Source organism: Hyla sarda, chromosome 2 (assembly GCF_029499605.1).
Source record: "Hyla sarda isolate aHylSar1 chromosome 2, aHylSar1.hap1, whole genome shotgun sequence".
NCBI lineage: Eukaryota > Metazoa > Chordata > Amphibia > Anura > Hylidae > Hyla > Hyla sarda.
This window is the reverse complement of record NC_079190.1, coordinates 159,662,796-159,687,536: the sequence shown is the minus strand read 5'-3', so window position 1 is coordinate 159,687,536 and position 24,741 is coordinate 159,662,796. Positions and strand designations below refer to the sequence as shown.

The following is a 24,741-nucleotide window of genomic DNA, read 5'->3' as shown; positions in this document are numbered from 1 at the left end:
AACTAAAAATTACAGAGCAAAAAGTGAGCCGTCATACAGCCCCATATACGGAAAAATAAAAAAATGATAGAAGTCAGAAGAGGACAATTTAGGCATACTGATGTTAAAAAAAAAAAGTTAGACTTTTAGTACAGTAACAGAAAAATTATATGATTTGGATATCTTTTTAATCGCATTAACCTACAGAATAAAGACAATGGCCCTGATTTACTATTGTAAACTGACATGTTTTGTTGGGTTGTGCTCCAGAATCTGGCGCATTGTGCAAGAAATTCTGTCTGTGCATGAATTTGCGCTAGAATTCTGTCTTATTGTGCCAGAATTCTGACTGCACCAGAAATGCTAAACCCAGCCAACTCTCCATTTTACTGTGAAGACCCAAAAAAGGGGCATGTCTGTCAGGGAAAGGGGGCGTGGTCACAGCAAAGGGGCGTGACCCAACTTTTTCACAAAAACCCTACATATTTACTAAGGTTTCCAAAGAAAATGTGGTGGATTTGAGCTGAGAAAAACCCTACAGTGTAGGGAAAAGTGCAAAATGTAGGGAAAGCTTAGTAAACACTGTAGAAAAAAATTTGTAGGGAATTAAAACCCCCAAAGGACCTACACTCCACTATTAGTAAATCAGGGCCAATGTGTTTCCATTGGTTGTGCAAAGAAGAAGCCCTCATATGGGTCTAGAGAATGGAAAATAAAAGAATTATAGCTCTTAAAATGCAAGAAGGAAAAATCATAAAAATAAAAATGTGCTGTGTCCTTAGGGGTTAAAAATACAATCATCCGTCCTATAAAATGGGGGTGGGGGTGGGGGTGGGATGGATTGCTCTTTGTAACGCAAGGATCTAAAATACAAAAATTGCAGGAATTGTGGAAAATAAGACCAAAAATGGCCTTTTCATTAAGGGGCTAATATTATGGTGAGGACATCTGTGAGCCTGTAAGTGAGTGTGTATAGACAAAGGATAATACATAAATTCTTAATGTGAAATTTGTTATTTAGGTTTATCAATAACCTGCAAGAAGCTATTACTGTGACAGTAAATGGAGAAAGTGTTGGTGTCCTTGAGCCATTCAGCTTTTCAAACTATACCAATTTAACCATGGGAGTGTAAGTCTTATTTTAACAAATTACAAATACATTCAAATCAGAAAGTGAACGACAGGTTGGTTAACCAGTGATCCAGTGGTTTACAGTGTCCTTGTTATTGTAAAAACATTTGCAGAGACATGTCATCCCACCGATCTCTAAATATAGCTTGCAGCGGCCTCCCATTGTTTTTAATGAATGTTCATTCTGTTGGTGGAATCCACCTGGAAAAGCCCATTAGTCAATGGTACTTTGATTTCAAGCCGTATTTTTGTAAAGTTCCTCACTTATTGAGTTTCGGGCGAGGTATTATTTGCTGACTTTCCTCAGTGTGCATGGGCCCTAAGTGCTCTTCACTAATCACAGTGAATGAAGTGGTTGCTGTTTGACGCCCACTGTTTTTTGTAATGTCACCTAGGGTCTGAAACTTCATAATCCCCCTCCCTGTGCATTACTGACCATAGAATTACTAGTAGTGATAAAATCAGAATGATAACAGCCCTGCCTTGAGCCTGAATTAATCCCAATGTACCCACATGTGCTAAAGGGGTAATTGATTCCGAATGTTTTATATGTTGTCAATTTTCACAATCTTTTGAATTGCCTCTCCCCCCGATCTAATAAAGGCATTGCCAGGACATATAACAGGCTTAGATACAGAGCCCCTGCATTGTGTAATAAAGATAAGCAGAGTGAGCCTACAGATAAATTGCCTCTTCTAAAAAAGTTATTCAACAGTATGTATGATAGCATTCTGCTAAACATTAGTCACAAAGTTACCAAATGCTACAGCTAAACAAGGAGCAAGTACATAACCATACATTTTACTATTCCACTCTTATTTTACCAATCCCACTATTCCAAGCCCAACATTATCTATTATACCAGTAGGGACAGATAATACGGCTACACCAAAATCATTACCACCACCAGTATTCACCATCGACTGAATACTTTCACCTTACTGTCACTGAATAACAACTAATGCCCAAAGACCATACAGTGACCCATATAGAGGTAGAAACCAGCATTACACAGGCTATATCATAAGGATTTCTTCCCACCATGAATTGTGTCTGCAGAATCTGTCAGAAAAACATCTTAGGTTCCTCGCATTTTAGCATCATCCTCACCTTTTCCCCACTTATGATTCCCAAATAGTAATACTGCCCTCCTTTGTGTGTCACATAAGACAAGACAACCTGTAATAGTACCTTATTATGTCCCAAAAACAGCAATATAGGCCCCTTTGTGCCAGTAATAGTGCTCCCTTTGTGTCCAACAAAGTATGAAAGTGCACCCTTGTGCCCAAAAAAAGAGTAATGGTGCCTCCATTGTTCCATAAAACATAAACTGACTTACCCTTGTTCCCAGGTGCCCTCTTCCTGCAGCTTCTTTCCTCTGTTGCTAGGCCACAGGCTAGTTTAGACCTGATGATGTCACATCACGCTGATGACGTCACATCACGCTGATGACGTCACATCACTCTGATGACGTCACATCACGCTGATGACGTCAGGGGCATGACTAACTGTGACGCCTTCGTCGAGTTGCTGACGCCATCAGGTGCTCCCAGAGCCTTGTCCAGTAGCCTGTGTTAGTATATGGAGGGGAAGGGAGCCAGTGGCTCCCTGCTCAGCCATATCCTTTTACTGTATCTGTGACCTGAGGGAGCAGATACATTTAACACTGGTGCTTGCCTGGGCCCTAAGGCAAACTTAGTGAGTCAGTTGCCTGGTGCAGCCAGGGCCCCCTATAGGCTGCGTTCCCCTTAGCAGATGCCTTGGCAATAGTTACGTCCCTATTGTATGACCTAGATCTATTCCTTAGCTATCGTATTGAATGACAATGATGTAATATTATGCTTATTATAGTGACACTATATATACCTTGTTATACATTTTATCCTCTTGTTTGGTCTTATACAGGAAGAAAATAGAGGGTTCTATTATAGGTGGGAATTGTTCTCTGGAGTCAATCAAGTTCGGTTTTGGAAGCTCTTATAAAATAATCATTAAGGAGGTTAGTATCAGTAGTAGAGCATGCTTTAGCCAAACTCTTCATCTCTCTGCACACTGAAGGTATGGTAACCGAAGCTTATTTTAAAGGGTACCTCTCATCAAATAAACTTTTAATATGTTTTAGATTAATGAATGTTGAATAACTTTCCAATAGCATGTTAAGGAAAAATATGCTCCTTTCTATTGTATTTTTCCCGATCAGTCCTGTCAGCAAGCATTTCTGACTCATGGTGGAGTCCTAAACACTCAGAGCTGCCAGCCTGCTTTGTTCACAACCAAACAGGCTGTGAACAAAGCAGGCTGGCAGCTCTGAGTGTTCTCCTTTGTGAACAAAGCAGACTGGCAGCTCGTAGTGTTTAGGACTCCAGCATGAGTCTGAAATGCTTGCTGCCAGGACTGGTAGGGAGACCCCTAGTGGTCATTTCTTCAAAGTGGAAAATTAAATAGAAAGAAGCATATTTTTTAATAAAATGCAATTGTAAAGTTATTCTGCATACATTAATCTATAATATATCAAAAGTTTTTTTGATGAGAGGTACCTTTTAAGCCTAAAAAAGCTCTTTGTAACATTTACATTTTTGGGACATTTGCTTTCCAAAATATGTGCCACAATGCTTGCCATTTTTGTACATAATCGGCTGAAAATCTCTGGTGCATAATTTTATGGATGTAAAATTAAACTGTGTGAAAACTGAAGGATACTTTTCCATTGAATTTAATTGGAAAAAAATGCCTCTTTGGGACATTCTATTTGAAAAGTAAAGCAGTTATTGTTACGCCTAGCGCTCCGGGTCCCCGCTCCTCCCCGGAGCGCTCACGGCGTCCTTCTCCCTGCAGCTCCCCGGTCAGCGCTGACCGGGAGCGCTGCTCTGCCATGGCCGTTGGGGATGCGATTCGCACAGCGGGACGCGCCCGCTTGCGAGTCGCATCCCAGGTCACTTACCCGTTCCCGTCTCCTGCGGTCATGTGCTGGCGCGCGCGGCTCCGCTCTCTAGGGCGCGCGCGCGCCAGCTCCCTGAGACTTAAAGGGCCAGTGCACCAATGATTGGTGCCTGGCCCAATTAGCTTAATTGGTTCCCACCTGTTCCCTGCTTATATCTAGTCTCCTCCCTTGCACTCCCTTGCCGGATCTTGTTGCCTTAGTGCCAGTGAAAGCGTTCTTTGTGTGTTTATACCCTGTGTACCAGAACTATTGCTATCTCCCCTGACTACGAACCTTGCCGCCTGCCCCCGACCTTCTGCTACGTCCGACTTTGCTTCTGCCTACTCCCTTGTACCTCGCCTATCTTCAGCAGCCAGAGAGGTGCCGTTGCTAGTGGATACGACCTGGTCACTACCGCCGCAGCAAGACCATCCCGCTTTGCGGCGGGCTCTGGTGAAAACCAGTAGTGTCTTAGAACCGGTCCACTAGCACGGTCCTCGCCATCCCTCTCTGGCACAGAGGATCCACCTCCTGCCAGCCGGCATCGTGACAGTAGATCCGGCCATGGATCCCGCTGAAGTTCCTCTGCCTGTTGTCGCCGACCTCCCCACACTGGTCGCCCAGCAAGCCCGACAGATTGCCCAACAAGATCACCAGCTGTCGTACTTGACCACCATGACTCAGCAACTCCAGTCGCAGCTACAGCAGATTCAGTCTCAGCTACAGCAGCAGCAACCATCTCCTCCGCCAGCTCCTGCACCTCTTCCGCAGCGAGTGGCCACTCCTAGCCTCCGCCTGTCTTTGCCGGACAAATTTAATGGGGACTCTAAGTTTTGCCGTGGCTTCCTTTCCCAATGTTCCCTGCATCTGGAGATGATGTCGGATCAGTTTCCTACTGAAAGGTCTAAGGTGGCTTTCGTAGTCAGCCTTCTGTCTGGAAAAGCCCTGTCATGGGCCACACCGCTCTGGGACCGCGATGACCCTGTCACTGCCTCTGTACACTCCTTCTTCTCGGAAATTCGAAGTGTCTTTGAGGAACCTGCCCGAGCCTCTTCTGCTGAGACTGCCCTGCTGAACCTGGTCCAGGGTAATTCCTCCGTTGGCGAGTACGCCATACAATTCCGTACTCTTGCTTCTGAACTATCCTGGAATAATGAGGCTCTCTGCGCGACCTTTAAAAAAGGCCTATCCAGCAACATTAAGGATGTTCTGGCCGCACGAGAGACTCCTGCTAACCTGCATGAACTCATTCATCTAGCCACTCGCATTGACATGCGTTTTTCTGAGAGGCATCAAGAGCTCCGCCAGGAAAAGGACTTAGATCTCTGGACACCTCTCCCACAGTCTCCACTGCAATCTGCGCCTAGGCCTCCCGCCGAGGAGGCCATGCAAGTGGATCGGTCTCGCCTGACCCTGGAAGAGAGGAATCGCCGTAAGGAAGAGAATCTTTGTTTGTACTGTGCCAGTACTGAACATTTTCTGGTGGATTGCCCAATCCGTCCTCCACGTCTGGGAAACGCACGCTCGCACTCAGCTCTCGTGGGTGTGGCGTCTCTTGATGCCAAGTCGGCTTCTCCACGTCTCACGGTACCTGTTCGGATTTCCACTTCAGCCAGCTCTCCCCTCTCAGCCGTGGCCTGCCTGGACTCTGGAGCTTCTGGGAATTTTATTCGGGACTCCTTTGTGAATAAATTCCGGATTCCGGTGACCCGTCTTGTCAAGCCACTCCACATTTCCGCGGTCAACGGAGCCAGGGTGGACTGTACCATACGTTTCCGCACGGAGCCCCTTCTTATGAGCATCGGATCTCACCACGAGAGGATTGAACTTTTGGTCCTCCCCAATTGCACCTCGGAAATTCTCCTTGGACTTCCCTGGCTTCAACTTCATTCCCCAACCCTGGATTGGTCCACTGGGGAGATCAAGAGTTGGGGGTCCTCTTGTTCCAAGAACTGTCTAAAACCGGTTCCCAGTAACCCTTGCCGTAACTCTGTGGTTCCTCCTGTATCTGGTCCCCCTAAGGTCATTAAGGACTCTGCCTGCCACAGGAAATGCCCCTCCCCCCCTCCCAGTTCCATCAGGCAAGCTTCTGTGTCCCCTCATGGCCCTCGTCCTGGTGTCACACTGCCCCGTGCCAGGTCCCGCCCTCTGCCCTCTCTCCCCATTCCTACTCCTGCGGTTCTGCCTGCCGTTGAGGAATCCCTCCATCCTTTCCCGGTGTCCTCATCCCAGGGGAGGCAGTTACCCGATAAAGAGAAGGGGAGACCTAAGGGGGGGGGTACTGTTACGCCTAGCGCTCCGGGTCCCCGCTCCTCCCCGGAGCGCTCACGGCGTCCTTCTCCCTGCAGCTCCCCGGTCAGCGCTGACCGGGAGCGCTGCTCTGCCATGGCCGTTGGGGATGCGATTCGCACAGCGGGACGCGCCCGCTTGCGAGTCGCATCCCAGGTCACTTACCCGTTCCCGTCTCCTGCGGTCATGTGCTGGCGCGCGCGGCTCCGCTCTCTAGGGCGCGCGCGCGCCAGCTCCCTGAGACTTAAAGGGCCAGTGCACCAATGATTGGTGCCTGGCCCAATTAGCTTAATTGGTTCCCACCTGTTCCCTGCTTATATCTAGTCTCCTCCCTTGCACTCCCTTGCCGGATCTTGTTGCCTTAGTGCCAGTGAAAGCGTTCTTTGTGTGTTTATACCCTGTGTACCAGAACTATTGCTATCTCCCCTGACTACGAACCTTGCCGCCTGCCCCCGACCTTCTGCTACGTCCGACTTTGCTTCTGCCTACTCCCTTGTACCTCGCCTATCTTCAGCAGCCAGAGAGGTGCCGTTGCTAGTGGATACGACCTGGTCACTACCGCCGCAGCAAGACCATCCCGCTTTGCGGCGGGCTCTGGTGAAAACCAGTAGTGTCTTAGAACCGGTCCACTAGCACGGTCCTCGCCATCCCTCTCTGGCACAGAGGATCCACCTCCTGCCAGCCGGCATCGTGACAGTTATTTGGAGGTCATTTTATCTCTTAACAAAAAAAAAACAAAAAAAAAACTGTGTAGACATAGATTGACTCTTCTGGACTAACATTTCAAAGAGCGGGGGCTAGAACTACAGCAGAAACTTTATGTGGATATTTTAATGACCCCTTTTCCCTTTTATTAAGACTTTTTTGTTGTATTATCATGTGTACATAGGGAGGACTGAATTTAAAGTCTCGTATACTATGCAGATTTGTCTAGGAAATATTGAAGCTGTGTTGGAAGTCTACCTGTAAACTTTACCTTATAATATACAGTAAACATCTTTAGATTGATTCTGATATTAGAATACCTTCAAGGATAAAATGTATGAGCTATTGCTTAACGGAAATAAAAGTAACTGCTCTTCTCTTTTGATTTCAGTGCCAAACCTCAATGGATGTTGACTACATCCAGGATATTCAAGCCAACACGGTACATATGGCTCTACAGATTCCTCAGTATTTCCTCATTACTGCCGGAGAAGTTGTTTTCTCAGTTACAGGGTTGGAATTCTCATATTCTCAGGTGGGTTGTTGAAAAATGACTGTGTGAATGAATCTATTTTAACCTCCTTAGAAACAAGTTGAGCCTCTATGTTTCTACATCTCACTATTCAGCGTATATTTAGGTGTTTGCCCATTTAAATGTACTAAAAGTTAGAAAAATATGTAATACATTTCAAAAAGTCTAATTAGCCAAAAAGTCTATATGTAAAACCGGACTAATTTTCTGCTGAGAGAATTTCTAAACAGAATGGGGGTTATTCGTCATAACGTGCAGAGGAAAAGTCGACCAGTTGCCCATAGCAAGATCAGTTCAGTCATTTTTGAAAAGTGCTCGGGAAAATAAAAGAAGCAATCTGATGGGTTGCTATGGGCAACTGGTCAACTTTTTCTCAGCACGGGTCTTGATGAATCTCCCCCAGTTTTCAACAATCAAGACTGCAGGATACTCACATTTTCTAAATAGGATTGAGATCCAGGGTGTTTTCTGATCATAGACCCAAAATGTCAATGTTTTCTTCATTGAACCATTTTGCCTTGTGACATGGTGCTACTGGAAATAGCAGCTTTAATGACAAAATTGCCCTGGTGATTGGAAGAAATTCCTCTTGAGGATGTTTAGATACCGGAAAGTACTAGGACCCTCTTCTAAAGATGATCTATGGAATTGGTTCAACACCAGTGCAGAGCTTGCTTCGGAATGGCAGCAGAGCGAAGGCTTTTTGAGGCTAGTCAGGTGTCAAGGGCAGCAAAGCCACTTCTCTCCAAGAAACATATCAAGGACATACTGACATTTTGCAGAATATACAGGGATTAGACTGAAAAGGATTGGGGTAAAGTTATAGGGGGAGATTGCCCATAGAAACCAATCAGATCCCTTCTTTCATTTTTTACAGGCCTCTTTAAAAAAAAGTAGCGAGCTGTTTGGTTGCTTTGGGCAACTGCACCACTCTTCCTCTGCACAGGTTTTGATAAATCTCCCCCATAATCTCTGATGAACCATTATGACATCAGGAAGAATGAAAAAGCCATCACTACAGTCCTGTGTCATACCAACACGCATCCTGGAACCATCCAACCAATCAGGAGCAAGTTGGTGATGAATAATGCTTTTTCCTGCACCATGTTTTTTAAAAAAAAGCAGTATACAGGGTAGAAAAAACAACCGTCTCTGGAGGTAGTTAGGTCTAGGACATCTGGTAATGTCCTAAAATTCGGTTTATTACAGAAGTACACAAGCAACACGTTTCTGGTCCGTACCATTCTAAATCCACCAACAGTTCTAAAGTAACAAACAGTGGCTCACTGAACAAAAAAATGACATTTTGGGTCCATGGCCGGGAAAATTCCTAGATTTCAATCCCATTGAGAACCTGTGGTTATTGCTAAAAAAAAAAAAAAAAAAAAAAAATCGTGACAAATTCCAATCACTGATTAGACAAGAATGTAGTTACCAGCTGTAATCCAACATGCCAGGGTAAATTGCAGAAGTCTTGAAGGAGACAGGTCAAAAATGTAAAAACTTATGAAATGTTAACAAGTGTACTTCAGTAACCATAGAAACGTTTGCTGAAGAAGCTATAACTTTCTTAGTGTGAAAATATATGATGAAGTTACAATGTATATAGACCCTGTTCAGTGGAACATGTGAGGTCACTTGCAGAGAGTTGCAGTCAGAGCAGTCAGTGCTCTCTAAGCTAGATCTCAATGAACAAAGGTAATACGCATGCAGTCATAACATTAAAACTATCTCTGTGATGTTCCCCTTGTGCTGCCAAAACCTGTTAAGACATGGACCGCACAAATCCTCTAGAGGTGTCCTTTGATATCCATCAGTAAGATATTTGCTACAGATTGGACCTCCATGGATTTTATTTGTTTTCCACCACATCCCACAGTTGTGGGATCTGGGGCATTTTAATGCACAACCGGTACACAGGGATGTGACAGGATTGTACATAGTCTACATGAATGTTGTAGGTTAGGTGATACATGTAAAAAAAAAAAATAGCCTGCCTTCTCCAGTTTACCTACTTCCCTTTTTGGAGAGATTAGGCCCCCTTCACATATATCAGTTGTCTGGCAGACTTTACCTCTGATGCTAGAACTGATCCCATTCATTTGAATGGCAGTATACAGGGTAGAAAAAATGACCATCTCTGGCGCTGGTCTGCTGAAGGTAGTTAGGACTAGGACATCTGGTAATGTCTTAGAAGTCGGTTTATTACAGAAGTACACAAGCAACGCATTTCTGGTCCGTACCAGACCCTTCGTCAGGCAAGGTGTATAACAACAGTGTGAACAGCGGGGTAAAAATACACTCAGTACGTACATACAAAGGTTACGTTCATTAGGGTATTCAGGAACATTATTCGTAGTGTGTGCAGTTCCTGTCACTGCGATAGCTACATGTTGACAATCTGGTGCACATAAAATAAAGAACATTTAAAAACAAAAATAAAAGACATCCTGTGTAGTTTCAAACATATGACCAGTGTCTTTTTGATCCAAGCGATGTGCTGAAATTATTCACTCATGTAAGCAGCATCAGTATTTGTACACTGGCCAGGGTTCTTGGAGCCAAAGGTGATAGGCTGGAGTCGGAGTGAGTATGCGCAGAGAAGGGTAGATGCGCTGGCGGACGGAGCCCTATATTGTGCCGTAGCAGAGTTTAAAAGAGGTGGTGCTATGGACTTGGTAAGATTGAGTTGTTAGTGCTGACATAATGTTAGTGTTTTTTGTTCATAAGACTGCGGTAGTAATGAATGGGTGTCCCGGCCGGGGAAACCATGATGCGGGGGCTTGATAGTAGCTTAGTAGCAGGAGGGGCCCGGGAATGTTGTGCAGAATAGCTATGATAGCGATTGCAGAATCGTGGTTCAAAAGGGGCATTACAATATACAGAGTCCCTATGATAGCAAGAGTGCTGTGGATGGTAGTAGCATAGTGCAAAAGGGGCGGGTCAGAGCCAAATTGGAGGTTACTGCAATGTGGAAATGAGGAACACTGGTAGGGGGGCAGTACTAGAATAGTAGAGGAAAAAGCTAGAGATATCTGCACTGTAATATTGAGTAGTGAACTGACGGTAAAATACATATAGGGGGTGGTGGTGGCGTGGGTAGAAGGAACATGGAATTGGGACAAGGTAAGGAGATTGAGGTGTAGGTGTACTATTGGAGGTGGATGTTCATACCTTAGGTGATAAACAAGGGAGGCTAAACAGTGGTAAGCAGATTTAGAACTGTTGGTGGATTTAGAATGGTACGGACCAGAAACTTGTTGCTTGTGTACTTCTGTAATAAACCGACTTTTAGGACATTACCAGATGTCCTAGACCTAACTACCTCCAGAGACGGTCGTTTTTTCTACCCTGTATACTGCTTTTCACTGGAAGAACAAGTTTGAATCCAGAGGACCGTGGCTGCAGGCCTAGATATTGTGTATAGTCTACTAAGGTGTTGTGCTCTTAGCGCAACCCTGCCCGGTAAGTACCACTCCAACCAACACATGAACGTACTTCACTAGAGGCGCAATCTCCTTCCCTTTTTTTCTGTTTACATTGTATTCATTTAAATGGGACAGTTCACATTCATCGTCTCAATTTGGGCATCTAGAAACAATGCAAGCCAGATTCTACTCAACTGATGACAACTGTTGCACATTCGCATCAGTTGTAGCATCAGTTGCATTGAGATTTAGGCTGAGTTCACCTATGCCGTATACCAGACATATGTGAACTCAGCCTTATTTCTCCAGGTAAATGACACATGCACAACCCAGCCATCCAAATGATATGAAAGAAAACATGATAGCTAGGCCACCTTCTCCCTTGTTCTATAGTCCACTTCAAATGCTCACAAGAACATTGTAGATGCTGACAGTGGTTGACAGGAGCCAGCATGGGGCCAGTCTGTAGCTACGCAAACCTATATGCATTCTATGATGGCCTGCTCCTAAATTAATCAACTGGTGGTTTATTCAACACTGGTTTTAATGCTATATGTGACTGGTGTATATACACTTTAAATGGAAACTGACATAAGGTTAGGCCAATCTAGCCTGCTCATAGAGAGTAACAGGGGCAGTTATCATAAGCATTATAGTATCTTTAATATGGCACTCTGCTGCACCTTCATCAGTTTTGATATGCAAATGAGGCAGTTCAGGACACTGGAGGAGGGAGGTGCATCTTTACTCCTCATTGCACTACTATGACCACTGGTTTGCTTCTCTAACAATGCCCCCTCATGAATACTCAATCAGCCCTCTGCAGTGTTGTTTAGTTACGTCACTGCAGAGGGGGCAGTTCTATTTTCATGAGGGAACTTTGTTAGTGTACCGAATGGGTAAAAGAAATGCCCCCCAGTGCCCCGAATTGCATTATTAATAAAACTAATCCTACAGATAAATGACGTACTGAAGTGCCACATTAAAGGTGCTATCATGCTTATGGTAATAGTCCCTATTAACATCTCTCAGCAGACTAGGATGGCATAACCTACTGCTAGTTTCCCTATGTTCCCACACAGTATTTGGGGTATTTTTTGAGCCAAAAAGACTTCTTTTTATTACTGAGTTCTGTCATTTATGGCTCAGAAAATGTCTGTGTTTAAGAACTTTTCTTTAACCCTTTTTTTTGGGACAGTCTCATTCCCCAAAACAAAAATTATCTGGTATGCAAATAATAACATTTGCTGAAGGAAAATACCTTCTTTGTTTCCTGTCCATATTTAATGCACAGGATTTAAAGCTGTAGATTATAATGTAAATTGAAAGACTGAACACAGCTTCAAATCTGCAGCTTCAAATCCTGTGCATCAAATATGAGTAGGATACTGTATGTGTGAATATAAAAGAGGACTCTCTTTTGTGAGAATCAAGATATGACCGGAAAAACTGTGTGGGGACATAACCTCATTCTGGTATGTTCTGTTTCATACTGAAATACTGCATGTGATATGATTATTATTTTATTATGGGGACATAATGGGTGTTGTTTGATAATGGGTCATGTCTAAATAAAAATAATCTATATATATATAAAACTCAATGTGTGTATGTGTGTGTGTGTATGTATGTATGTATGTATGTATGTGTGTGTGTGTGTATGTATGTATGTATGTGTGTATGTTCCAGCATCACGTCCAAACGGCTAAAGATATTAACATGATACTTGGCACACATGTTACTTATATGTCAGCAACAAACATAGGATAGGTAATTTAACCCTTACTCACCCCCATTTGCCTGGGGCGGGGTTTATGTTTAAAGTCCCATACAAGTCAATGGGAAATATATGTTACTGCATAACTTCCAAACGGCTTGAGATATTTTGATAATACTTGGTCACATGTTACTTATATATCCACTTGAAATATAGGATAGTTAATTTAACCCTTAACTACCCCCATTTGTGAGGGTCTGGGTTTTTGTTTAAAGTCCCATGCAAATCAATGGGAAATGTATGTTCCCACATAACTTCCGTACGGCTGGGGATATTTCAATAACTGGTACACATATCACGGGTCGGGATAGGAGGTCGACATAGGAGGTCGGGATAGGAGGACCCGATAGGAGGACGGGATAGGAGGACGGGATAGGTGGACAGGATAGGAGGACGCGATAGGAGGACGGGATAGGAGGACCGGGATAGGAGGTCGGGATAGGAGGTCGAGATAGGAGGTCGAGATAGGAGGTCGGGATAGGAGGACTGGATAGGAGGTCGAGATAAGAGGTCGGGATAGGAGGTCAAGATAGGAGGACAGGATAGGAGGACGGGATAGGAGGTCGAGATATAAGGACGGGATAGGAGGTCGTGATGAGGACGGGATAGGAGGTCGAGATAGGAGGACGGGATAGGAGGTCGTGATAGGAGGACGGGATAGGAGGACGGGATAGGAGGTCGGGGTAGGAGGTCGGGATAGGAGGTCGGGATAGGAGGACGGGATAGATGGACTGGATATGAAGACGGGAAAGGAGGACGGGATAGGAGGACGGGATAGGAGGACGGGATAGGAGGACGGGATAGGAGGTCGGGATAGGAGGACGGGATAGGAGGACGGGATTAGGAGGACGGGATTAGGAGGACGGGATAGAAGGACGGGATACAAGGTCGGGATAGGAGGTCGGGATATGACAACAATATATGAGGACGGGATATGAAGTCAAAAGCTTCCTCCTCTGTTTATTTTCCTCCCCAACAAGGATTAGGAAGGAAAAACCGGGCAACGCCGGGTACTCAGCAAGTCTATATATAAATGTGTGTGTGTGTGTGTATGTATGTGTGTTTGTATGTATGTTCCACAATCACGTCCAAACTGCTGAAGATATTAACATGAAACTTGGCACACATGTTACTTATATGTCAACAACAAACATAGGATAGGTAATTTAACCCTTACTCACCCCCATTTGCCAGGGTCGGGGTTTTTGTTTAAAGTCCCATACAAGTCTATGGGAAATATATGTTACTGCATAACTTCCAAACGGCTGGAGATATTTCGATAATACTTGGTCACATGTTACTTATATGCCCACTTAAATTATAGGATAGTTAATTATATTTCGATAATATTTGGTCACATGTTACTTATATGTCCACTTAAAATATAGGATAGTTAATTATAGGATAGGAGGACGGGATAGGAGGTCAAGATAGGAGGTCGAGATAGGAGGCCGGGATATGAGGACGGGATAGGAGTTGGAGATAGGAGGACGGGATAGGAGGTGGGGATAGGAGGTCGGGGTATGAGGATGGGATATGGGGTTGGGATATGACGACAATATAGGAGGACGGGATATGAAGTCAAAAACTTCCTCTGTTGATTTTCCTCCACAACAAGGATTAGGAAGGAAAAAACGGGCAACGCCGGGTACTCAGCTAGTACTGTATAAAGTAACAGTCAGTTTTTTTATTTTTCAACCTACACTAAAAATATAGCAATGTGATTCTAATTGGCTACTATATGACTCATCTCCGTTTTCATGTGCACTAGTTTTATAGTTCTAATAATAGTTATTTTCTGATTTTTGACAGGCCCCATCCAACATGAAATCTGTGCTACAGGCTGGGTGGCTCCTAACGGTGGCTGTTGGTAATATTATTGTCCTTATTGTGGCCGGTGCCCAGGGTCTCAGTGAACAGGTAAATCATTTTGTTGTTATCAGTTACATATAATCTAAAGCTAAAGAGATGTAACTGGGAACTTGTTTGATCACTTACTATGTAGTATGGACAGCTATCTTCTAATATCTAACTATAAAGTTCATTGTATGGCAGCGTGTAGTTAGCTCCTAAACCCTGTCTAGAGGTAGTGGCTAGAAGTCAGCATATTATAATCAATTGTCTATGCAGAGGAATTGGATTTCTGTATAAAAACTGAGCTCTGACTAGCGCATAGATGCATTAAGAAATAAACCGGCACACAATTTTGAAGCTATTTAGGTTAAAAAACAGTTTTGACTGCTGGACATTGACTTTATGGCCCCTTAAAGGGGTACTCCGCTAGAAAAAATGTTTAATCAACTGGTGCCAGAAAGTTAAATAGATTTGTAAATGATTTCTATTTAAACATCTTAAAGGGGTATTCCAGGAAAAAACTTTTTTATATATATCAACTGGCTCCAGAAAGTTAAACAGATTTGTAAATTACTTCTATTAAAAAAATCTTAATTCTTTCAGTACTTATGAGCTACCTGAAGTTAAGGTTGTTCTTTTCTGTCTAAGTCCTCTCTAATGACACCTGTCTCGGGAAACGCCCAGTTTAGAAGAGGTTTGCTATGGGGTTTGCTTCTAAACTGGGCGTTTCCCGAGACACGTGTCATCAGAGAGCACTTAGACAGAAAAGAACAACCTTAACTTCAGAAGCTCATAAGTACTGAAAGGATTAAGATTTTTTAATAGTAGTAATTTACAAATCTGTTTAACTTTCTGGAGCCAGTTGATATATATAAAAAAGTTTTTCCTGAAATACCCCTTTAATCCTTCCAGAACTTATCAGCTGCTATATGGTCCACAGGAAGTTCTGTCTGACCACAGTGCTCTCTGCTGAAACCTCTTTCCATTTTAGGAACTGTTCAGAGCAGGATAGGTTTGCTATGGGGATTTTCTCCTACTCCGGACAGTTCCTGAAATGGACAGAGGTGTCAGCAGAGAGCACTGTGGTCAGACAGAAAGTTTAAAAAAAAAAAAAAAAAAAAAAAAAAAAAACTTCCTGTGGAGAATATAGCAGCTGATAACTACTGGAAGGATTAAGATTTTTAAATAGAAATAATTTACAAATCTGTTTGGCACAAGTTGATAAAAAAAAAAACGTTTTCCAGTGGAGTACCCACACACACCTGATAAGCAAGCTGTCCACAGGATAGACAATCTGACCTCACCGATCACCAGTAGAACAATGGAAACAAACCAGCATATACTGTAGCTAGCAATCTGCTATTCCAGCAGCTTTCAATTGGTAACCTGTTCAAAAATTAGCTCCCAATAGATGGGCAAATGATTTTTATGGCTCAAGTCACACTAGACAAGCACTTTGTGTTTTTCTTTATTTGTAATAGATGTATCTGCTTTATCCAGTAATAGATAGCATTCATCAAACAGGTTTTCTGCCTAGTTTATGCATTGCTGATAGGTTTTTGTGCACACTGTTTAGTAATGCATGAAACATAGCCAAAATCTGTGAAAGAAATATTCAGCCAGACAGAGGGCCTCATGTACTATTGTAGTTCCATGTACATTTTGGTGAAAAAGGGTATAGCAAAGTGCATTTCCCTTTGTGAACATTGTATGCCAAAAATGCACCTAAAGTTTCTTTTTTTTCCACTCAAATGGGTACTCCCGTGGAAAACTTTTTTTTTTTTTAGATCAACTGGTGCCAGAAAGTTAAACAGATTTGTAAATTACTTTTATTAAAAAATCTTAATCCTTCCAGTACTTTTTAGGGGCTGTATACTACATAGAAAATGTTTTTCTTTTTGGATTTCTCTTATGTCACGACCACGGTGCTCTCTGCTGACCTCTGCTGTCCATTTGAGAAACTCCCCATAGCAAACATATGCTGCTCTGGACAGTTCCTAAAATGGTCAGCAGAGAGCACTGTGGTTGTGACATAAGAGGAATCCAAAAATAAAAACAGTTCCTCTGTAGTATACAGCCCCTAAAAAGAACTGGAAGGATTAAGATTTTTTTAATAGAAGTAATTTACAAATCTGTTTAACTTTCTGGCACCAGTTAATTAAAAAAAAAAAGTTTTCCACAGGAGTACCCCTTTAAGTTGTCACTATGCGGGGCTGCTGCTCCAGTCTCAGAAACCTCTGTGTTTCCAGGACTGGAGACGTGACGTGATGTCACGCACCCTCGTGACATCATTCATGCCAATGGGAGGGGGCGTGAAGTGTTCATTCTTTCTACGGACATGGAACTCGGAAATTCCGCTGTGTGCACAGCGCAGCAAAATTCCGTTGAATTTAGTGGTGTTTTCTGTTAAGTATGAAGAAGGCCTAAGGAAGCTTCTTCTATTTGTATTTGTCTTTGCCATTAGGAGCAGCAGCATTCAGAAATTGTGCTGTGTATCAAGTAAAATTAGCATTTTAGTTTTTCTTGGCTATTAATTCAATTTTGCACACACTATGGGGAGGATTTATCAAAACCTGTCCAGAGGAAAAGTTGTCCAGTTGCCCATAGCAACCAATCAGATTGGGTCTTTCATTTTTAACAAGGCCTCTGCAAAATGAAAGAAGCGATCTGATTGGTTGCTATGGGCAACTGGGACACTTTTGTTTTGCACAGGTTTTGATAAATCTCCCCTATATAGTATATGAACAGTGATCTATATTAGCCATTTCCAGACATAGCAAGAGGTATATAATGTTCTTTTTCTTACTATTTCCACAGTGGGCTGAGTACATTCTATTTGCTGCTCTACTAGTGGCAGTCTGCATCATCTTTGCTATCATGGCCTATTTTTACACCTACATTGACCCTGCAGAAATTGAGGCCCAGTTTGATTCAGATGCAAAGAAAAAGAAAGAGAAAGAAATAGAGGCAATGGGTTTTGAAGTTTCAGACGGACCTCATTCACAAACAAAAATGTAACATTTGTAAATAAGCTCCAAGATGAGGACAATGACCAAAGAGGCCCATCCTAACTCCAACCAAACTTTATTGATGAAAAGATAACTGAGTTGGTTGTTGCAACTACAACAAAATACCTGAAATACGCAAATATAAAGTCCAAACACACTGCTCTTGATAAAATTTGTGTACAAAAGAGACAACACTGTGTTCTGTCATTTGTCTCAATGCAATAATATTTGGTATTTGTTGCACTATATTTATAAGCACTTTCCTTGTAAAATTCCTAATGTTTCAAGTACAAGCCTATACGTTCTTCAGACTCATTGAATAATCTTGGACTATAAGGTAAAAATAAGACGATTGTTCTTGAGCTCTCTACAGAAGTCTATCATTAATCAAATAGTAGCACTATAATATAAAAAACAATTAAATGTATAAAAGTAATTAAAAACAAATAAATAAACTTTGTCTCCTGAACCTCATATAACATTGAACACAATCTCTTATCGAAAAAAATAATGTATTGTTCATCCCCTTAAGGCTAGGTTTCCACTTTTATTTTTTTTTTTTTTTAGCAAAAATCCCAATAAAAACACCCATTCTGCTGCACAGTGTTTTTTCTGTGAAAAAATGCTTCAGCTAGATGTTAACTGCAAGTCAATATGGAACTGCAAAATGCCATATCCACTTGGACAGTTTGGCGTTTTTTTTTTATCCTTTTGGTGTTTTTTTTTTTTTTTTTTTGCAATTTTGGGCTCCTTGGCAGTTTTTGACAAAGGACCTCATGTTGAGACTTTGGCGTTTTTATCAGAAAAATCTTGGCATTTCTCTCCCCTAGAAGTCTATGGGAGTGAAAAAACCGCCAAGAAGAAAGCCATATGGGTTTTAACAATGGTGTTTTTGTAGGTGTTTTTTTTATTCTTTTTTTGACTTTAGTGATCCAAAAACGGGATATAGTTAGCTTTTTTTTAAGTTAAATTTTGTAGGTTAAAAAAAAAAAAAGATACAGTAGGAATGAAAAAAATTGTAGGGAATGAAATTTATATTTTTCAGAACAAAATTTGTATTAGTTTTCAATCAGGGGACCAATTTATTTGAGCAGGCAGGGACATAAAAATGTAGCCGTCAATATTAAAAATGGATAAAGGGGCCGTGTAATTGTAAAAATAATATATTTTTTGAATAAATTTTGTGAAACTTTTTATTAATAATGTATTTAATTGTGTTTTATAAAGTGTGTGTGATTTTTACTACTTTTCAAATTTATTCTGTATATTTCTGACATTATTTAGGTACTACTACTGCTCCCAGCATGGACCAGACTGTTCTATGCTGGGAGCTGTAGTACCTGCACTAAGAGACAGTTCGCAGCGGGTGTCACTCCTGACCAGGTACATTTTTGCCATAATGCAAGAGTCCTGTTTTCCTAATCTGACATGTGTCAATTAAGGTAAAATATTATTGCCCAGAAACATAAAAAAAATTGGATATCTTTTAATGGATAATATATTTTTTATTTTTTGAACTTGGCTTACACGGTACCAAACCGATGTGTTTTCACTTTAGGTAGTAGAACTTTGGAATGTTTTAACTTATTACAGTGATTATGAATTTGCTTTGTCATGGCACATTGGGCCAGATTTATTATAATGAATATTCATCTTCCTTGCCTGCTAATCAGCCAACAATTTTACGCACGTTATTTGCGATAAATTTAGTCCATTATTTATGCCAAAAGTTTGTCCAAAATGTGACTAGCTTGACAAGACCCCTCCAAAGCCCATGTAGGCATGTTTTCAAACAAAATAAATGTCTCTCACAAATTGTATAATTTTGAGAGGTATAAAAGTGACTCAAAGATTTGGCACACAACACACGAAAAAAAAAATGGCAGAAACTGTTAGCAACTTTCACACTTTGCACACTTAAGGGTATGTTCACACTACAAAATTTCTGCGCTGAATTTCCGTGTGTTTAGCAGTCTACTCTGGAATCGGTGTTTAATGTCTGTGCAGACATTAAAGGGGTACTCCGCCCCTAGACATCTTATCCCCTATGCAAAGGATAGAGGATAAGATGTCTGATCCCGCTGCTGGGACCCCCCGTGATCTCCATGCAGCACCTGTCATTCTAAGCAGTATGTTTTGAATGCTGGGTTCCTACGGAGGGAAAAGCGACATCACACCAAGCCCCATTATGACATCACACCACGCCCCCTCCATTCATGCCTATGGGAGGGGGAGTGACAGCCACCATTGAGGGGGCATGGCATGAAGTCACAAGGGGGCGTGGCGTGTAAAGCTTACTGAGTAAATTGCAGAATCACAGTACAGAGGTAACAGTTCAGGTTCTGGAGACAAGGCAACACTGGTGCAATGAAACTTAGTGAGAAGCGACCGTAGCAGTTTCATAGAGATGCTGGGACTTGTAGTACTTGTGGAGACAATCTGGACTGACTTGACTTAGGACTTTACACTGACTGGTGACACTTGACAGGAGATGAAAGGAAATGACTGATACAAGCTGAAATCTTAACTACCGGCTTTCCATTTGCTGTACATACGACTATGGTCTTCACAGGGGGCAATCCATGGAAACTTGAAAGGTCCCTCTCTCTCACCTACATTTTATCGGGTGTAGGCCTAGACACCACTTCTATCAGCAGAGGGCCCCAATTGGCTGTCAGATGTATGCCATTGTCCTGAAAGTGCTCTCAGACAATGACTGGACTTCACCTTGGTGGCAGAATCCATGAGCAAGTTTAGCCATTCTGGAACAGGTGGACTACACTTGAGGCCAACTCACATGAGATATGAGAGCAGGAAACTGGAGCTTTGGATATCTCTTCTCCTATGGCTAAAGCCAGACTAAACTAACTTGTTGGACCCCTCCCTGTATTAGGAGACTAGGGTGGAGGAAGGGTGGACTCAACAAGATTGTCTGAGAACTGTTGCTGTGGTTATGCACTTGCAGAGTAGTTAACCCCTTAAGGACCAAGGGCGTATTTGTACGTTCTGAGTCCACTCCCGTTCTATAACACGGTGCCACGGCTAACAATGGCCAGGACCCGTAGCTAAGTTGATCGCCGCGTCTAAAGTGAAACTAAACTACCCCAAGCTAGCTCAGCGGGCTCTTCGGGATCGCAGTGGTGAAATCGCAGCATCCCAAACAGCTGTAGGACAGCAGGAGGGTCCCTTACCTTGCCTCCTGTTATCCGATCACCGAATGACTGTTCAGTGCCTGAGATCCAGGCATGAGCAGTCAAGCAGCAGAATCATTGATCAATGGTTTCCTATGAGAAACCATTGATCAATGTAAAAGATCAATGTGTGCAGTGTTATAGCCCCCTATGGAAGCTATAACATTGCAAAAAAAAAAGTTTAAAATGTTTTACTAAAGATCATTTAACCCCTTCCCTAATAAAAGTTTGAATCGCCCCCCTTTTCCCATTGAAAAAAAAAACTGTGTAAATAAAAATTAAAATAAACAGATGTGGTATCACCGCGTGTGTAAATGTCCGAATTATAAAAATATATCATTAGTTAAGCCACACAGTCAATGGTGTACGCGCAAAAAAAATTCAAAGTCCAAAATAATGTATTTTTGGTCACTTTTTATATCATGAAAAAATGAATAAAAAGCGATCAAAAAGTCACATCAATAGAAAAATGGTACCAGTAAAAACTTCAGATCACGGCGCAAAAAATAAACCCTCATACCACCCCATACGCAGAAAAATGAAAAAGTTATAGGGGTCAGAAGATGACAATTTTAACTCCTTAACGACGCGGTGACCCCGCGTCATATCCAGTCAGTCCCGGCAGCCATCAACGGCCGGGACCCACAGCTAATACAGGACATCACCGATCGCGGTGATGCCCAGTATTAACCCTTCAGACGCGGCGATCAAAGTTGACCGCCGTGTCTGAAGTGAAACTGAAAGTATCCTGGCAGCTCAGTCGGGCTGTTTGGAACCGTGGCATTGTTTGAAATTGTGGCATCCCGAACAGCTTACAGGACACCGGGAGGATCCCTACCTGCCTCCTCAGTGTCCAGGCAGGAGCAGTCAAGCGCCGATAACACTGATCAATGGCATGTTAATACATGCCAGTGATCAGTGTAAAAGATCAGCCCCTCTGGGGGCTATAACACTGCAAAAAAAAGTGAAAAAAAAGTTTTAATATATGTGATTTATCCCCTTCCCTAATAAAAGTTTGAATCACCCATAAAAAAACTGTGTAAATAAAAATAAACATATGTGGTATCAACACATGCTTAAATGTCCGAACTATAAAAATATATTGTTAATTAAACCGCACGGTCAATGGCGTTCACATAAAAAAATTCTAAAGTCCAAAATAGCGTTTTTTGGGTCCCTTTTTATACCATTAAAAAATTTATAAAAGGTGATCAAAAAGTCCGAGCAAAACAAAAATGTTACCGATAAAAACTTCAGATCATGGCGTAAAAAAAAATGCCCCGTACGTGAAAAAATAAAAAAAGTTATAGGGGTCAGAAGAGGACATTTTTAAACGTATACATTTTCCTGCATGTAGCTATGATTTTTTCCAGAAGTACGACAAAATCAAACCTATATAAGTAGGGTATCATTTTAACCATATGGACCTACAGAATAAAGGTATGGTGTCATTTTTACTTAAAAATGCACTGCATATAAACAGAAGTCCCCAAAAGTTACAAAATGCAATTTGTCGCACAATGTATTTTTTTTCCATTACGTCGTAGATTTTTGGGTAAAATGACTGATGTCATTACAAAGTAGAATTGGTGGTGCAAAAAATAAGTCATCATATGGATTTTTAGGTGCAATTTGAAAGAGATAAGATTTTTTAAAGATAAGGAGGAAAAAATTTAACTGCGAAAACGGAAAAAACCCTGGTACTTAAGGGGTTAAAGGCACGGTAGCAATAAATGCTGGAAAACCAAAATAAATACATTTTTATCCCAAACACATTAAAACTCAGATTAGGATCAGAGACAGGCACCTTGGGGGTGACAACCACCCAAACAGAGCTCAAGTAGTAAAGTTGTTCTTGCTCTGGGACACCACAAACCTTACCTCTTAAGAAAAGTCATCCTCGCCGTAAATCCTGAAGGCTGAATTTGGCTAGATTGACACACAGGAAAAACATAGGGGGAGACAGACAAGGCTTGACGAACAGGATGAGTTAGTTACAAAGTAGGATGTAGAGACAATAGTGTGCTGAAACACTGTACAGGGTTTGGCACATAATAACACTGTTTGTTCATATGGGGATACTTGTTTAACAATACACAATCTCTAATGTTAAGAGGTTTGGCAGCAGCATGCCAATTGTTATCTTCTAGTTGTTCCTCCATTTTTCTGATTGACAATTTATTTTATAAATGCTTCTTTGATGTTCTGTAACCCAGTCTTGTTTTGGCAAAGGGTTGATGTCATCAGGAATTTGAAGTCCAAATTCTCTTTCTTTAGGCAGTAGACCATGTCTTCCCATCATAAGGCAGAAAGGTGTGTAACCTGTGTAACAATGGGTAGTGTTGTTGTGTTACTTGTAGTGTTACTTTTTTTTTTTACTTGTTACTTCAGCGTTCATGTTGGACTTGCCACATCTCTATTCAATGGGAATACAGTAGTTAGCCAATCTAGAGGCCCATCTTTGTTCAAGTGCATCTTGTTGTCCGTATACCCAGTGAGCAGTGTAGCTGCAAGGTAATCCTTGAACTTCTCTGTGACGGCCCACACATGAGCTAAAAGCGATAACTTAAAGCAACTCTAGTTGTTGTCATTCCATTATGCTAGATTAGCACACTGAATACGTCAGACAAGTGACAAAGATGTTCTTGATACATCTTGCAGTAGACTATGACATCATCAAGGTACGGCAGGACACTCTAGAAGTTCATGTGATCTAGATATCTTTCCATTAATTGTTAGAATGTGGCTGGTGTGTTACACAGCCCAAATGGCATGCTCTTGAATTCAAAGACTCCTATGGGACTAGTAATCAGTCTTCTCCTGGTCTTCAGGTGCCATAGGTATTTGTCAATAGCCACTGATCAAGTCCATTGTAGAAAAGTAGGCGTAGGAGACTAGTGCGGTAAGTGACTCTTTAATTTGTGGAAAAAGATAAGCATCCTGGTGCTTAATATTGTTAAACAGTAGCTCCCACCATCTGTATTTTTTTCCTGTCCCTACATATTGCTAAACTATCCCTAACCCCCTCCCTGCTTTAAAAAAAATATTTGCTACCTTATAAATGGCTCATCTTCTGCTCTTCCCCCTAGCTCTCCCGGAAGCCGACTTCCCCAGCAGGCGTGACGTCACTGACGCCTGCTGGGTGAAGACTTCCGCCCTCACTTCATCTATGCTGCACTCCTATTGGGAGCGCGCATAGATGAGCAGCGTATCGCACGGCAGGCTGCTCTGGGGTCTCCTCCTCCCTGTTTAGCAGTGTAGTGTTATTCAGGGAGCAGGAGTATCGCCCACCTGCCGTGCTCACTGCCGAGACCAGGTGTGAGGTGGAATTTTGCGCCCCCGTGAATTCTCGCGTCCGCTCCTCCCGCAGCTCTCAGAAGATTTCCGAAGCTAGAGCTGGGGGAGGGCAGAGCAAGGGGAGAGAGGAGGTACACGCCCCCTCCCTCCTCTCCCCGAGCTGAGGACGTAGATCTCAACGGGGAGAAGTACACGCCCCCTCTCTTATCTCCCCGAGCTGAGGATGAAGATCTCTATGGGGAGAAGTACACGCCCCCTCCTTCCTCTCCCCTCCCCGAGCTGAGGATGCAGATCTCCACGAAAGCCAGAGCAGGGGAGAGAGGAAGCCAGTGCACTGTTCCTTATCTCCCCTGCCTGAGCTCTGACTGTGTTTACTGTACCTAGTGCACATTATATGTATAGGCTCAGTGGAGTCACGCCGGCCCGCACATCATGGACATCGGGGGGTGGGGACCTGTGTGTCAATCACACAGTGGTCCAGCCCTCACTTACAGGGGATAGGCGTGGCGGAGGCGGGGCATTACGATCCCCAGCCACACCTATCCAACAGTTGCTGACTGCACGATAAAACTATTTTCCTGCTGATAAAGTGTGATAAAGAGCAGCCAAAAGTACAGCTGCATTACAAGT

At 42.5% G+C, this 24,741-nt stretch overlaps 1 protein-coding gene across 1 annotated transcript in view; it reads left to right on the top strand.

Moving 5' to 3' along the window:
• SLC15A1 (solute carrier family 15 member 1) overlaps window positions 1-17,806 on the top strand; it is a 53,182-nt gene extending 35,376 nt beyond the window's left edge. Inside the window, exons 18-22 of the mRNA XM_056560102.1 lie at window positions 1,001-1,108; window positions 3,016-3,109; window positions 7,416-7,559; window positions 14,574-14,681; window positions 17,433-17,806. Coding sequence (XP_056416077.1) covers window positions 1,001-1,108; window positions 3,016-3,109; window positions 7,416-7,559; window positions 14,574-14,681; window positions 17,433-17,633 — 655 coding nt within the window. The 3' untranslated portion in view covers window positions 17,634-17,806. The remainder of the gene's footprint in view (window positions 1-1,000; window positions 1,109-3,015; window positions 3,110-7,415; window positions 7,560-14,573; window positions 14,682-17,432) is intronic.
• The last annotated feature ends 6,935 nt before the right edge of the window (window positions 17,807-24,741 follow it).